Consider the following 15,761-nt stretch of genomic DNA (forward strand, 5'->3'; position numbering starts at 1 on the left):
ATGGCGGCGGCAGTGGGAGTGGGCGCTGGCGCCGGGGGCCCAGGAGCCGCGGGCGGCAGCGGCGGGGCGCGCGAGGGCGCGCGGGTGGCGGCGCTGTGCCTGCTATGGTACGCGCTGAGCGCGGGCGGCAATGTGGTCAACAAGGTGATCCTGAGCGCCTTCCCGTTCCCCGTGACCGTGTCGCTGTGCCACATCCTGGCGTTGTGCGCGGGGCTCCCGCCTCTGCTCCGCGCCTGGCGCGTGCCCCCGGCGCCGCCAGTCTCGGGCCCTGGGCCCGGTCCGCATCAATCGCCGGGCCCGCTCCTGCCACCGCGCTTCTACCCGCGCTACGTGCTGCCGCTCGCCTTCGGCAAGTACTTCGCGTCAGTGTCCGCGCACGTCAGCATCTGGAAGGTGCCCGTGTCCTACGCGCACACCGGTGGGTGCCAAGGCTGGCCTAGGGGAAGGCGGCCGGGGCACGCCGCCTGGGGCTTCGGCTCTTGGGTAGGAGCGCTCCGGCCGGGGTGTAGTCGACGGTCAGGAATGCCGGGCTGAGAAGTCAGCTAATGTCCGGAAGGCGCTGGAGGCCGCCAAAAGCTTTTAGCAAGAGAGGGACACGCACAGGGGTCTCGGGGAGGGAAGGGGCTGAGAAGAATGCTGGGAGCTGAGCAGGGCGGATCAGAACTGTTGGGTTAGGGGGAAGGCCCACAGAAATAGAAGAGCTGAAACAGGTTGAGGGGCTGCCAAACCTTCCCGCCCCTCCAGTGGAGTTGGGACAGAGTCCCAGGGTGGGTTCTGGGACTAGAACGGCTCCCTGAACGCCCCTTGCCTCTCTTTGCAGTCAAGGCCACCATGCCCATCTGGGTGGTCCTCCTGTCCCGGATCATCATGAAGGAGAAACAGAGCACCAAGGTAACCCAGGAGGGCTCTGGGCCAGTGGGGGCCCCAAGGGCTTTCCGGCTGTTGCCCAGCTGGTGACGTGGTCCGGGTTCCTGGTCTGCAGGCTGCCTGGCTTCCTGTCAAGTAAGGAAGTCAGCTTAGAGACCTCTGGTGGCTCTTTTGCTGCTAATGGAATCTGTTCTGGAATCACCCTGGGGGCAGTGGTGTATGGGGTGTGTGTTCCTGAGTTGTCTCTGTTGGGTGATCTCAGGATGCTGCCATCCATCTCAGGTGCAGCATTCCTCCCTGTTTTGATTACCTACCTGGGGTTGCTGATAGGCAACTTGGATAACTTGGTCCCATCCTGACCAGACACCCCATGCCCCTCCAGTGGGGTCAGGGTTGGAACATCCTTGGGACATCCGACTCCTTGCTGGAACGGAACTCCGACAGAGTTTCACATCTTTGCAAGAGATAGCGGTGAGGTTGGGACTTCTGGGGTCAGAAGTGAAATGCTAGTCAGAGGAGTCCGATTTTGGCAAAACCCAGCAAAGTCTTCGAAATAAAAACAGCCAGGAATTGTGAATGTCTGGGAATGGAAGTGAAAACAACACGCAGAACCCAGGGCTGCATAGGGAAGATGCCCCGGGCACAATTCAGGGTCTGTTCAAGATGCCAGGCCAGGGTATTTCCTGGCTTGGAGGGAGAGAAGCTGTGGCGTCAGCCAGAGACAGCCTTTCCCTGTGTCCTTAAGTGGAAGTGGGACTCCTGTTGTCCCAGCTGGAATCCATTTCATGCTGGACAGAGCTCCTCTTTCCTTTGTGGTCGGTTTCTGGCATACTGTATTTTATGTAACTTAGAACAGTGGTGCCCTGGGTCAGCTTATAGAAATGGGGCCGCCTCTGGCTGACGTTTTCTTTCAGCCAGTCTTTTCTCCTGCAAGATCTGGGTGCACTCTGCAGCCCACCCGCAGGGTGACGTCAGGTGTGACTTGTCTCCCCAGGTCGGAGTTGCCTGAGAGGTGTGCGGCTGCATCTCTCCATATCACACTGTATTTATCAGGTTTCCTGTTGTAAGGGACATTGTACCCGGCTTGGGCCGGGAGCCAGAACCTTACACAGAGAGGAAAGACAGGGGAATAAATGGCTTAGGCAGGAGACTAAGGATAATGATAGAGTAAGTGTGGCCCCACCCTGTTCGGATAAGCTGGGTAATCATGCCTGATCTCAGGGTAAGAAATGGGACTTCAAAAGGGAGAGCCCGAGGGCCGCAGCCAGTAGTGGGGGGAGCAGGAATTCTGGAATTCAGAGGCCTCCCTCGGCCCTGTGTGTGGGCGTTGGTGAGGTGGGGAGCCTCGCCACCCCCTCCTAAAGTCTCCCAAGTGCTTTAAGAGTATCCTTTGTAGAAGGATGAGCCAGGAGTAAGAAGAGCTAAGTGTAGGGAATGGATCCCATTTTAGCCACCAGAGCTCCAGGGCCATTCCTTGCCCTAGCCCTGGAAAGCTTGAGCCCTCTGGACGGCCCCCTATCATGGCACTCACTACTCATTCTTTCGGCCAGCAGTTACTGGGTTGCCTGCCGTGTGCTGGGCACCAGGATAGAGCAGTGAACAAGGAGCTTCCCTAAGCAAGTGCAGGGACGCAGACAATGTAAAGGGCACTTATAGTGGATGGAGAGCGCTATTCCCTGGAACACACAGCGAAGGAAACTGACAGCGTCTAGGGGGAGGTGGGTCAGGGAAAGTTCTTGTGTTTGTGAACTGACGCCTGAAGGGAAAGGAGGTCTCCAGCTGGAGAAGGTGTCGGGGGAGTGTCCCTACCAGGGATAACTGCATGTTGGAAGAGCCCAAAATAAGAGGGACCTGGCCAGCCTCTCAGACGATTGAAGTTTCAGACCCTGGTGTGTTGGTGGCGGCAGCTGGATAGATCCTATTGGGACCAGCCCTGGTTTGTGGCTCTTAATGGGGGTGATGGTATAGGGGGTGGGGCCACCCACAGTGATACAGCCCTGCCCTCAGGTACTCTGAGAACCATCTGCGTCCCACCCCCCAGTGCCCCCTAGAGCATCACTGTCGTGGCTAACACCATTGTTCAAAGGGGTAGGCGGTGTCCTTTTGGGGAGGGAAGAGACAGCAGCTGAGGCTTTCCTCTGGTCATCTGTGTTGGGTGGCCCAGCTCAACCCTGGCCCATCAGCCCCTCCTGCCCTCCTCTCACAGGTGTACCTGTCACTCATCCCCATCATCAGCGGCGTCCTGCTGGCCACTGTCACGGAGTTGTCCTTCGACATGTGGGGGCTTGTCAGTGCCCTTGCTGCCACACTGTGCTTCTCGCTTCAGAATATTTTCTCCAAAAAGGTATTTGGGTGCCATCCAGGGTGCACCTGGTGTTGCAAGGGTGTGCGGGTGGCATCTAAAAAAAAGTGGCCGAGTAGGGATTTCTTTGGTGTTGGAACAAAACAAATCCTGTTGCCCTTCTGCTGGTTTTCTATTTGTTTTGGTTTTTAAATAGCTTTTTTGTTTTTTTATTATAAAGTTCACCTACGTTCAATGTGAAAAAATGGAGAAAAGACCAATGAAAAGAAATCAGAAAACTTATTGAGCACCTACTGTGTGCCAGGCACCATAGTAGGTGCTGGAGACAAAGAATCGAGAGAGCTGCCCCCTGCTGCAGGGTTTCCTCTTTACTGAGGAAAGTCGCAGTGCTGTCCCCTAAGGAGAACTACTATTAATGCTAGAGTTTTTTCCTGTACAGTTTTTAGAGTTGTAATATTATACATACTTTTCAAATTCTGCTTCATTCATTTATTATTGCAACAGTGCATGCTCCCATATCATTGAAAGTTATTGCTCCTAACTCCAGTAATAATCACATCTTTTCAGGTATCACAAGTAACGCAGTCGGTTTTCCTGTTGCAGATGCAGATTATTTCCAGCTATTCACTATAAATAATATTGTAATGAACGTCTTTGTGCATAACATTTTTCTGTCTCTCAGGTTATTTCCTTTTGATAGGTTTGCAGTTCTTGGGTCAGAGGGTATGAGATGTTTATGGCTTTTGATATACTTTGCCTGGTTGTTTTCTGGAACTATATGCCAATTTAGACATTAACCAGTGCCATTTCAGAGTGCCTGTTTTACTGTAGCTTCACTAGCATTGAGTGTTGGTGTTTTTTGTTTTTGTTTTGTTTTGTTTTTTTCTTTTCTCGGTCCTTCACGTACGAAACATCGTGCTTGGTTTGGACAGGGGCTGTGTGTCTCGTCATAGGTGCACTTTCAGGTTTGGCAGTCAAGGTCAGATGTCAGAGTTAGTGTACAGTCACCATGTTTGGGGGCTGGGTAAGCGGAGCCCCTCTTGCCACTTATAGTTTCGATCAGCCTTTAAAGAGGTTTTCTCCCTTCAGGTATTAAGAGATTCAAGGATCCACCATCTCCGGCTGCTGAACATCTTGGGCTGCCATGCCGTCTTTTTTATGATCCCCACGTGGGTCCTGGTGGACCTCTCGGCTTTCCTGGTCAGCAGCGACCTGGTGAGTTGGCCTGTGTCAAGAACATGCCCTTTTCTTAACTGGTTCCAAAGTAGGCGCTTTGTCAGGGAGTTACGCCTCTGTGTTGACTTTGGGGCATCTGAGGCCTCTGACAGCCACCAGCCCTTTTAGCCCTCAGCTCTTCGATGACTCACACCGCTTGCAGTCGAGTAAGAAGGCTGCCTGTGCATTTCTTTCTCTGTCATGCTAGATCCCAGCTGCTGATAGCTGCTGCATTTGTGCCAGTGCATTCAAGGAAGAAAAAAATGCCAGCACAGGCAACTTTCCCATCCTGACAGTCTGGTTCAGATCTCACTTGCCTTTTGGAAACTGTGCTTGCACTGCTCGAGTCCTTTCTTGGTGTCATCTCTGTACTTCCATTGGCACCAGATGTATCCATAGCTCTCTGGGCACAGGAAAGAGCATCTTCCCACCACCTACAGGACCAGCCTCCAGAGAATGTGCTAGAAACTAATGCAGGTGACAGTGATAAGAAGGAAGTTCTTCCAGGCCCGAGTTAGATGGAGTCAATGTTTATTAGGGCTTAATGAGGTCTGACTGGATTCTTGACATTGGTCTTTAATCCCTACCACCACCTATGGACGTAGTGGAGGTTATCTCTGGTTTCCAGGTGAGGCAACTGTGGCTGTGTGTTCCGACATCCCTTCCATGTTGATTAGCTGTAATGTTTCTGTGAAGAACTTTCCATCATCAGCTGGAACTAGTTTGTTACCTGGAAGTACAGTGCACGAAAAGCAGTTTACTGCTTCTCTTTCCTTCTAGTTACCAGTTTTCAGAGTAAAGAAAACCAGGAAGTGTTAACCAGGGAGTTGAGGGTTTCTCTTGGGTGAAGGAGGGTTCTTTGATTTATTTACTTTTCAGTATCATTGTGAACTTGTGTTTGTCAGTTGTACATGTTATTTTGTTAAATATTCAGAGTATCTTGTCTGGACTGATGGAGTCCTTCTAATTGGCTCCCTGCCCTTCTGATAGCACATATCAGCCTTGGGTAACTTTTGGCCCCACAGGATGTCCTCCCTCGTCTTGTGCGCCTCCCATCCCAGACCTGCAATCAGCCACTCCTTCAGGGGCCCAGGTTGCTTTAAGCAGAGAGAGAGTCATGTTTGGAGATACCATCTCAGTGCCACGTGTGCTCACTGCTGTTGGGTTGTCATTGTTTTTAAGACTTGGCAGTAAAAAACTAGGAAAGATGTATTTGGTGGCGGAGGGGAGAGTTTATCCTGATTCATTCTAATTCCAATTTAACATTGCAGGATTTATTACTGCTTTGATTTTGTGTGTGTGTGTCTTTTCTGGTACACTTGGTTTCTCACAGCGTTTCTTATTCGCAATATGCTACGGAAACTGTTCATACATGATTCTACTGTACACACATATAACTGCTTCAGAGTGAGAATCCCTACCAGACAACTGCAGGTAGCATACAGAGAAACAGTTAAGATTTCTTTGCAGCTCTGTTTGTCCTTAAAACAGGTTTCGTTACAGATGTACAACTGGAATACTGTGTTCTAAGGGCACTTGAAATAATTGTTTTCACAATGTGCCTCTGTCACCAACTTCTTGTGCATTTGGGTTCCTTTACTTCCATTTGTTTTCAATTTCTAGGCAATTTTTTTTCCTCACTGAATATATCAAACCTTTATATTTCCAAACCCAAATGATATGACAGGGTTTATTCAAAGAAGTCTAACTTCAGTCCCTGTTGCCTCCCCACTGCTGACCCCCATAAGTAGCCATTTTTATGATCTTGGTTTACCCTCTCAGTGTTTCTTTTCGCAGACATAAGCAAATTTCTATATACAGTCGGCCCTCCATATCCATGGGTTTCGAGTCCCCATATTCAACTGAGGATCAAAATTTTCATCCGAGGTTGGTTGAATCTGCAGTTGTGAAACCCACAGATACGGAGGGCTGACTATAAATTGTACTACGCCATTTTATATGAGAGACTTTGAGCATCCTCAGATTGGGGGCTCCTGGAACCAACGCCCCACAGATACTGAGGGCCAAGTGTGTTCATACCTCCCTCCTCCTTACACAAAAAGTGACTTTAGATACTTAGAAAAGAGTGCCTTGCTCTTTTCACTCAATGACATGTCCTGAAGATCACTCCATACTGACCTGTTAGGTCTTTTTTGTTCCTTTTATTGGCTACATAGTATTGTCTATAGGTTTGGCTTCAGTTCTGTTACACTGTCCTGTTACAACTCATTGGGGTCTGTGTGTATACACACAAACAGGTATACGTAGGCTTTGCTCTGCTCTCTCTTTTTTATTTTTTTGTCTGCCCTCTTTGCTTTGCTTTTCTCTTGTATTTTGGGTATTTTTCAGTTTTCTTCTAGTTTTTCTCATTGAGGCCATCTATTTTTTACCTTGATGGGGCCCTTGTGCATTTTAACAGCAGCCCTAGGAGCATACAGTAGTCCACAGTGCTGCCGCCTGAAGGCAGGGTTCCTGTCGGGGCTCCTCCTCTCTGCCCTGTGTCTCCCACAGCAGCCAGGTGAGTTAGCTCTGTTCCAGTGTGGCACTCCATAGTAGGAGGAAGGAGGCTCAGGTCAGAGAATATCAGCTGGGGCCTGCTACTCGCCATGTTACCAAGAAGCAAAGGCTACAGCGGGCAGTTCCCAGACACACCCAGCCCTGATGCCAACAGTTCAGCTGAAGCCAGGCACGGATCACCAGACTTGGGAGCAGGAAGCCTAGTTTTAAAGTTTGGACAGGATGTGTGAAACAGGTATTTGAAAACTGGAAAGTAAATGGGAGCAGGCAGGCTGGTAGAGAAAACCAGATTGCAAAGTACCACTGAGCCATCTGTGAGTTTGCCTTTCTTTTGCCTCCTGTGTCTCCAGCCTGGACTCAAGGCAGCCGGAAATGCAGAAGTGGGCACTGGGGGAGAACAGAGTCAAAAGTCCTCTATGCTGGCTTGCAGACGGGGAAAGGAGATTCCTGATGTTCAGAGAGAGTACAGGAAATCCCCCATTTTCTCTGTTTCCTTTGTTCTCTCGCATCCCAGGCCCCCAGCAATCCCATGGTAGTGGCGGCAGCAGGTCCCACGGGCACCTGAGATGCTGAGGGGGGCAGCCTCCCTCTGCAGTCACAGGATGGGATTAGCCCCATTGCATTTTGTTTCTCCCTTCATCCTCCCACTGCTTGGCCCCCGAGAGGAGGTGCAGTTGTGAGAAAGACACAGCAGAATGGGGTAATTAATTCCAACTTTCTGACTGGAGGACTGAAAGAGGGAGCCCTCAGAAACCATAAAGTACCAAGGAGACATGGCGAGGAGGAACCCAGATAAAGTGACCTCATAAAACATGAAATCCTGGGCCCACTCCTGAGTTGCGCACGTGGGAATCTGATCCTAGCAGCATACAAAGACAGGATAGACTACTACCCAGGACCAGGAGTGACAGCTGGGTAGAGCGCACTCAGGACAGAGCTGTGTACCACTGAAAAGGCTTTGAAAACAGAACTGACATTGGAACCACAACCCACAGGCTGCTCAAGCTTGTAGCCTGAACCCAACTGAGTCTGCTAAAACCAAATATTGACATTCCCCATGGGACTTAAATAAGACTTACAGTCTTATAATATTCTAACTGTCCAGGATATAATCCAAAATTACTTGGCATATGAAGAACCAGGAGAATTTCAAGTCTTGTGGGAAAAGATAATCCAACAGATGCCAACACTGGGATGACCCAGATGTTGGAATTATTGGTCAAAGACTTTAAAGCAATGATATATAATCATGCTCCAAGAATGCTCTTGAAACAAATGCGAAGAACAGAAGATAGATAGAACCAAATGGAAGTTTCAGAATGGAAGAAACAGCTTAAAAACTCACTGGATGGGCTAAGCAGAATGGAGATGACAGAGGAGAGTCCATAACTTGAAGATAAATCAATAGAAATTATCCAGTTTAAGCCACAGAGAGAAAAAGATGAAAAGACAAAGAAAAAATCTTTGAAAACAGCCAGAGAAAAATGATGCAGTATTTATAGAACAGTGGTTTAGATGACTGCAGATTTCTCAGCAGAAACAATGAAAACCAAAAGTAGAATAACATTTTTTTTAAAGTACTGACACTGAGGAACTATCAACAGATAATTCTATATCTAGCAAATATAGAATCTTCAAAATCAATAGAACTATAGAAAATCAGCAAGAATAAACTGAATACCACAGTCGACCAACTGGATGTCTCATTGACATTTATAGAATACGCTACCCAACAACAGCAGAATAGGCGTTCTTTCAAGTGTACATGTGGAACATTCACCAAGATCATATTCTTTGTTACAAAACAAACCTTAACAAAAGGATTGGAAACATGCAAAGTATATTCTCTGATCATAATGAAATCGGAAGTAAATAACAGAAAGGTAATGAGAAAATCTCCAAACACTTGGAAATTAAACAGCACATTTCTAAATAATCCCTGGGCCAAAGAGGAAGTCTCAAGGGAGAAAAAAAATTTTTTTCAACTGAAGCAAAACTGACCAAAAACAAAAAAGAGAGCGAGAGAGAGAAGACACTACAAATACGAGGAATGAAAGAGGGAATAGCACTGCAGAACTCACAGACCTTAAAACCATAAGAATGCTACTGACAGCTCTACACACATAAATTCAACAATAGATGAAATAGACCAGTTCCTCATAAACCACAAACTATCAAAACACACCCACTCAAGATGAAAAAGATAACCTGAGTCTTACAGCTATTAAAGAAATTGAATTCATAGTTTAAAACCTTCTAAAAAGAAGTCATCAGGCCCAGATGGTTTTACTGGTAATTTCTACCAAACACTTAAGGAAAAATAAACACCAGTTCTACACAATCTCCTCCAGAAAACACAAAAGGAAAGGAACACTTTTGGCTCATAACAAAACCAAGAAAAAGACCAAAATCCCTCATGAACATGGAGGCAAAAGTTCTTAACAAAGTATTAGAACAAATCAAATGCAGTGATATATAAAAACCATGCTACACTATGAAAAAGTGGGATTTAAATCAAGAATGCAAGGCTAATTCAATACTTGAAAATCAGTCAGTGTAATCTACTATAATAGTCTAACAAAAATCATGTATTCATACCAATTGATGCAGAAAAGGCATTTGACAAAGTCCAACATCCAGTCATGAGTTTTAAAAAGTCAACAAACTAGAAATAGAAGGAAACTACCTCAACTTGATCAAGGGCATATATAGTTAACATCATAATGATGAAAGATTGAAGGCTTTCCCCCCTAAATTCAGGAATAAGGTAAAGATGTTTACTTTCAACATGGATATTCCACATCATACTTGACATCATAGCCAGGGCAATAAGACAAGAAAAAGAAAAAAGAAATACAGATTTGAAAGGATGAAATAAAATTCTCTATACCCAACAAAATTTTATTCTTTAGTATTAATTCAACTATAAATCACTACTTAAATTGTAACTTTAATTTTTCTCCTTGTCAAAGGTGTAAATGAAAAAAAAGTTGAGATACTAATCTGTGTGTGTGTGTATACATGGAGATAGATATATACCTATATATACTAAAAATTTTTTAATATAGAAAAGCTGATTGGAAAATTTACATACATTGACTGGCAAGAGAACTGGAATAGCCAAATAAGTTTGAGAGAAGAATAAAGTTGGAGGAATCACATTACATAATTTTAAGACAGTATAAAGGTATGGTTATTGGTGGAGAGAACATCGATCAGTGAAGCAGAATAGACAGTTTGAACTTATACTCACAAATATGGGTAAATGATCTTTGATGAAGGTTCAAAGGCAATTCAATGGAGAAAGGATAGTTTAACAAATGGTGTTGGAACAATTGGACATCCATAAGCAAAAACTGAGCCTTGACTTCAACCTCACACATTATACAAAATTTAATTCATAATGTATTCTAGACCTAAATTTAAGAGCAAAAATGATAACCTTTAGAAGAAAACAGAAGAAAAATCTTCACGACTTGGGATTATTTCTTAGACATTACACCAAAAGTAAAGTCCATAAAATAATTGGTAAATGGGGGCTTCATCAAAATTAAAAACTTTTGCTTTCCAATACACTATTAAGTAAAAGAAAGACAAGCTACAGACTGGGACAAAATATTTGCCAATGAGATACTGACAGAGGACTTGTGTTCAGGATATATAAAGAACTCTCAAAATTCAATAGTAGGAAAACAACTTGCTTAAAGATGGGCAAAAGACTTGAACTTCACTATTGTGATTGTACAGATGGCATGTGAAATATGTTCAACATCATTAATCATTAGGGAAAAGCAAATTAAAACCAAGATGAGATGCTACTTCGTATCCAGTAGGATGGCTACAATAAAAAGTACTGGCAGTACCATGTTTGTCGAGGCTGGGCCACAACTGGAATTCTCATATATCGTTGGAGCAAGTGCAAAATCATGCATCCACTCTGGAAAACATTTGGGAGTTTCTTCTGAAGTTAAACATACACTGACCATATGTCCCAGCAGTCTCACTCCTGGGTATTTACTCTATAGAAATGAAACTCACATTCCACACAGAAGCCTGTACATGAATGTTTATAGCAACTCTATGCATGATCACAAAGTATTGGAAACAACCCAAATGTCATTCAGTGGGTGAATGGTTAAGGTAACTTTGGTACGTTTGTACAGCAGAACATTTCTCAGCAATAACAACTGTCATCCCTTACAACTTGGGGGGGCGGGGGTCAGAGGCATTATGCTGAATGAAAGAAACCTGTCTGAGAAGGTTCCATGCTGTATCATTCCATTTGTAGGACAGTCTCCAAAAGATGAACCTATCATGAAGAACATATCAGTGGTTGCCTAGGTTGGGGGAGGGGGGTTGCATAAAGAAGCCCTGGGGAGTGTTATGGGGTGATGGAGCTGTTCTGAATCCTGATTGCAGTGTTGGCTACATGAATCAATATATGTGTGAAAACACATGGAACTATCCACTGGGAGGAAGAAACACTTGACTTTATTGTTATGTCAGTTCTTTTAAAAAGCTGGATTGGCTGGGTTCCTTTCCTGGAAGATAGATATCTTTGCAAGCTGGCTGCCTTGTAAAAATAGCTTGGAAGTCCATATGGGTCACCTCAGGGAAGAATTGCTGGGAGAACAGGCCAGCTCACCCTGAAGGCGTGCTGGTGGGCTCACATGCCTTACAGAGGCTATTATCCCAACTGGGGCAACGTTCTGGGCAATTCTGAGCAGGTCACCTACTCAGATCTCCCTCACCTTTAAGAGGACTACGTGATCGTTCCCTATCAGAGGGTGGTAGAGATAGAATCAGGCCGCTGCCCTAAGATTGCTGCAGCTCCCATCCTGGCAGGGCCACTAGACACCACTGTCCTGGGGGGACCCAGCTGCATCCTCCTTTGTCAAAGGCCAGAGCAACCTGGGAATTGGCCTGGGATCAGCCCAGGCTCTTTGAGGAGTTCTGTGGTCCCGATGTCTGCTAGTTGTGGTTTCTTGATTTCTGGGCCCCCTTCATTAGGGTGGCTTACTTCTGGTGAGGGTCAAATGGTAACTAAAGTTTTGACGATAGCATCACCACCTGTTTGTTTGGCTTGGGATTGTTTTAAAGCACTTTCAAAGCTATGATTGTATTTGATCCTCATAGCAGCAGCATTGTGTGGACTTACCAGGGGTCAATGTTCCCCATTTCATAGATGAAGAAAACAGAGAGGTCGAGCAGCTTACCCGGGGGTTCCCAGCAATGGGGCAGACCCAGAGCCTCTGGCTCCCAGCCTTGTTGGGGGTGGGTCTTCACACACCCAGAGGCTGCCTTCCCAGGACCTCCCCATTTTATACAATGCATCATGTCTGCTATGGTTTAAATGTCTTGTCACCCCCCCAAATTCATATGTTGAAACCTAAGCCCCAAACATGATGGTGTTAGGAGGTGGGGACTTTTGGAGGTGATTAGGTCATGAGGGTGGAGCCATTACGAATAGGATTCATGCCCTTATAAAAGAGACCCCAGAGGGCTCCCTCGCCACTTCTGCCATGTGAGGACCCAGTGAGAAGGTGCCACCCTGAACCAGGAAAAGGGCTCTCACCAGATGCGGAATCTACTGGCGCCTTGATCTTGAACTTCCAGCCTCCGGAACTGTGAGAAATAAACATCTGTTGTTTGTAAGCACCCCCAGCCTGTGGTATTTTGTCTTAGCAGCCCAAACAGACTGAGGTGATGTCCAGAATGCAGACCTCGCTCTGCTAACCCAGAGCCCTGGCCCTCACTGACAAGGGAAGGCTTTGGTTTGTGTCATACTCTGCACCCCTTGGGTAGCTGATGTCCCCCCAAACCTCCGCTTCCTCAGCAGGAAAGGGTGGTGATTATTATTATTGTTGCTCCATGCAGAGTGTTGTGAAGGTCAGAGGTTGTATAGATAAAGCACCTGGTATCACACGATGACCCACCTGGGTCTGTTCCCCAGCAAATGTGTGACCTTGATAAGCCACTGTGTGTCACCACCCTGCCAGGGCAAGCATGTGACCACAGTGCTGTTCTCGCTCCCCCGTCTCTGTAGACCTATGTGTCCCAGTGGCCTTGGATGCTTCTGCTTCTGGCTGTCAGCGGCTTCTGCAACTTTGCCCAGAACGTCATTGCCTTCAGCATCCTCAACCTCATTAGCCCTCTGAGCTACTCGGTCGCCAACGCCACCAAGAGAATCATGGTCATCACGGTGTCCCTGATCATGCTGCGAAACCCAGTCACCAGCACCAACGTCCTGGGCATGATGACGGCCATCCTGGGAGTCTTTCTGTACAACAAGGTGAGTCTGGGGTTGGGGGAGGCTGTCCCCCCCAGACGCCCAGAGAATCTACCAAGAGTTGGTCGGGGCGGGGAATGGAAGGGGCCTCACCAGGAACTATGGAAGGGGCCTCACCAGGAACTAAGAGGCCCGGGTTCCAGCTGCCAGCTTTGCCACTGACTGGTCTATGGTCTAGGCTCAGCCCCCTCAGCCTGGGGCTTCCTTTCCCTGCGTAGATGACCCCAGGCTCATGCCTCACTCCACTGTGGCTCTCGGGTCTACTGGGGCTTTATCGGGAATTTCACTCCCTCCTTGCGAAGATTGTTCCGATGTAAGGCTGTGGGATGGCTGACAGGTAGGGCCGGTCCAGTAACAGTTCACTGGCCATGCCCAGCCCCACTAGGGGTGACACTTGTGTTGGCCTTGAAGGCTGCTTGTCCGTGAATCTCGAGCTCCCCTCTGTCCTCTGTGCGTGTCCCGGACAAGGAGCCAATGGTCTCACTGCTCTCTTGACCTCGCAGACCAAGTATGACGCGAATCAGCAAGCCCGGAAGCACCTCCTCCCTGTCACGACGGGGGACCTGAGCAGTAAGGAGCATCATCGGAGCGCCCTGGAGAAGCCCCACAACGGCATTCCCTTCCCCCAGCACGGGGACTATCAGTATGGCCGCAACAACGTCTTGACAGATCACTTCCAGTACAGCCGACAGAGCTACCCAAACTCGTACACTTTGAACCGTTACGACGTGTAGAGTCTAGCGACCAGGGCAGGACGTTCTGCCAATTCTCCCTCTTACCCCCCAGCAGTACCAGAAACTTCTGACAACCAGTGAATGTACAACCTGGCCAAGGGGGGACGGTGCAGAACCATAAGACCCTGGGGTTCCCGGCCCCCTGGGGGCAGCAGGACGCCGTCCCTGCAGTGGGGACCACTGCCCCCGAGCTCCGGTGTTTCATGCCCTTTCTTCCTGGAGTCTGTCTTCTGAGGGCTGCATCGCCATGTGGAAATCTCGTCCGGCTTTTACCTTTCTGTGTGGACTTACTTCCCAAGTCATGTTTTTCAGAGTTCTTGTTCTGTTTTCCAGATAACAGCCAGGACCCTCTCTGGAAAGGACACAGACCTCGGAGTGGGCAAGAGGTGGTTTGCAGGGAGGGTGGCAAGGAAAGGACCCTAGGGTGGTGCTTGGTGACAGACTAGCCGCTTTAATTCCACTGCTCAGGGAGGCGTAGGACTGGTGCAGCCATGGAGCAGAGGAGTGTGACGGTTATTGGAAACGTCTCCAGCCACAAAGATGGACTCGGCTTTCTGATCAGCCCTGTGGCTGTTTGCAGTCCTGGCAAGCGCTCCCCAGTGCAAAGCTATTGTAATTAGCATTGAATTCTTAGAGCCTAATTCTGACCCAAAAGTCAGAGGTGGCGTGTGCCCAGATCCAGAGGAAAAGGTGGCCGCTGTCTCCCGGGCTCCCTCTTCCCTTGCTGGAGCGGGGCATCTCTCCTCTCGGAGCAGCAAGGAGGAGAGGATGCAGGGCTGTGAGAAGGATCATGAGGAAATCATGTTCAGTGTTTCAAGCTCTATTTCTATAATACTTGTTTTGTTTCTTGAGCTTTCACCACTTCTGTGCTTAGTAGGATGTTTGGTGAGGTGATGTTGGCTTTATAAGGATCTTGCATTTTTCTAGGGCAAATTTTGTAGCTGTCTGTGCTTTTATGCCCCCGTCCCCCTTAGGGGATGCAGGATGCATGAGGATCGGCTTATGGTTGGAAAACCCTTTTGTTTTTAAGCATTTAAAGACAAGAAAAGTTGCTGGCGATGCCTGTCTCGGCACATTTCTGCATTTAGTAGGAAGGAAGTGTTTTGAAAAGCTGGTCACTGGCTTTTCTAGTGACCAGTCCCTGAAAGTGAGATGAATCAAGAATGTCACCTCGATAGTTTGTGTCATAGATGAGAGCTCAGTGCTCTGATTTCCATTAGCTGTTCTTGTGGTGTTTGCATTAGGATCTGAATCACGTCCCAGTGAAGGGGCAAGCACCAAGCTAGGATTTGGTTTGCCAAATCAGTCTTTGGTCAAGAAAAAGTTTGGGTTTTGGCAAAATCACTCGAGGAAAATTATGTGACCCTAGTGGGTAACCCATGTGCTGAGGTCCAGGTTGGGACACCTGGCATCACTAGAGACTGTGCCCTCGGAAAGGACCACTTGCTTGGCTCTTAGGGTCTTCGCTGATGGCAGCCTTCTTCCTTCAGCCCTGTCCCCAGCCTCTTGAACAGGCACTTGGCTTGATCAGCAGATGGGATATCAGGTCACCCTTTACCTCCTGGCATGTGAGACGGTTCTGTTTCACCAGGAAGTACCGCTTGACTCCTGTTTGTTTTTGATAATTAGAATTTTGTACTTAGAGGTTACATTTTTGTCAGCTTATGAATGGGCGGCTCCTGGAGAGGTCACAGGGACCCCTTGTGGCCTGTGAGTTCAGTACCACTGGCCTAAGGAGTCCCTGTTTGTCGTTGTCTTGCTTTTGAATTACTTTGGCCACAAGTTCTGAGACAATGCTGTGTAAAACAGGAAGGGGCCGTTCTGAAGGGTGTTATTT

At 47.6% G+C, this 15,761-nt stretch overlaps 1 protein-coding gene across 1 annotated transcript; it reads left to right on the forward strand.

Moving 5' to 3' along the window:
• SLC35E1 (solute carrier family 35 member E1) lies at nucleotides 1-13,924 on the forward strand (the record flags this gene model as incomplete). The annotated part of the gene is made up of 6 exons (XM_079702833.1): nucleotides 1-418; nucleotides 821-891; nucleotides 3,074-3,211; nucleotides 4,259-4,384; nucleotides 12,948-13,193; nucleotides 13,694-13,924. 6 exons carry the CDS (start codon nucleotides 1-3, stop codon nucleotides 13,922-13,924), a joined length of 1,230 nt encoding a protein of 409 aa, XP_079558959.1.
• Nucleotides 13,925-15,761: the final 1,837 nt, after the last annotated feature.

This window comes from Hyperoodon ampullatus, assembly GCF_949752795.1.
Source record: "Hyperoodon ampullatus genome assembly, chromosome: 4".
Lineage (NCBI taxonomy): Eukaryota > Metazoa > Chordata > Mammalia > Artiodactyla > Ziphiidae > Hyperoodon > Hyperoodon ampullatus.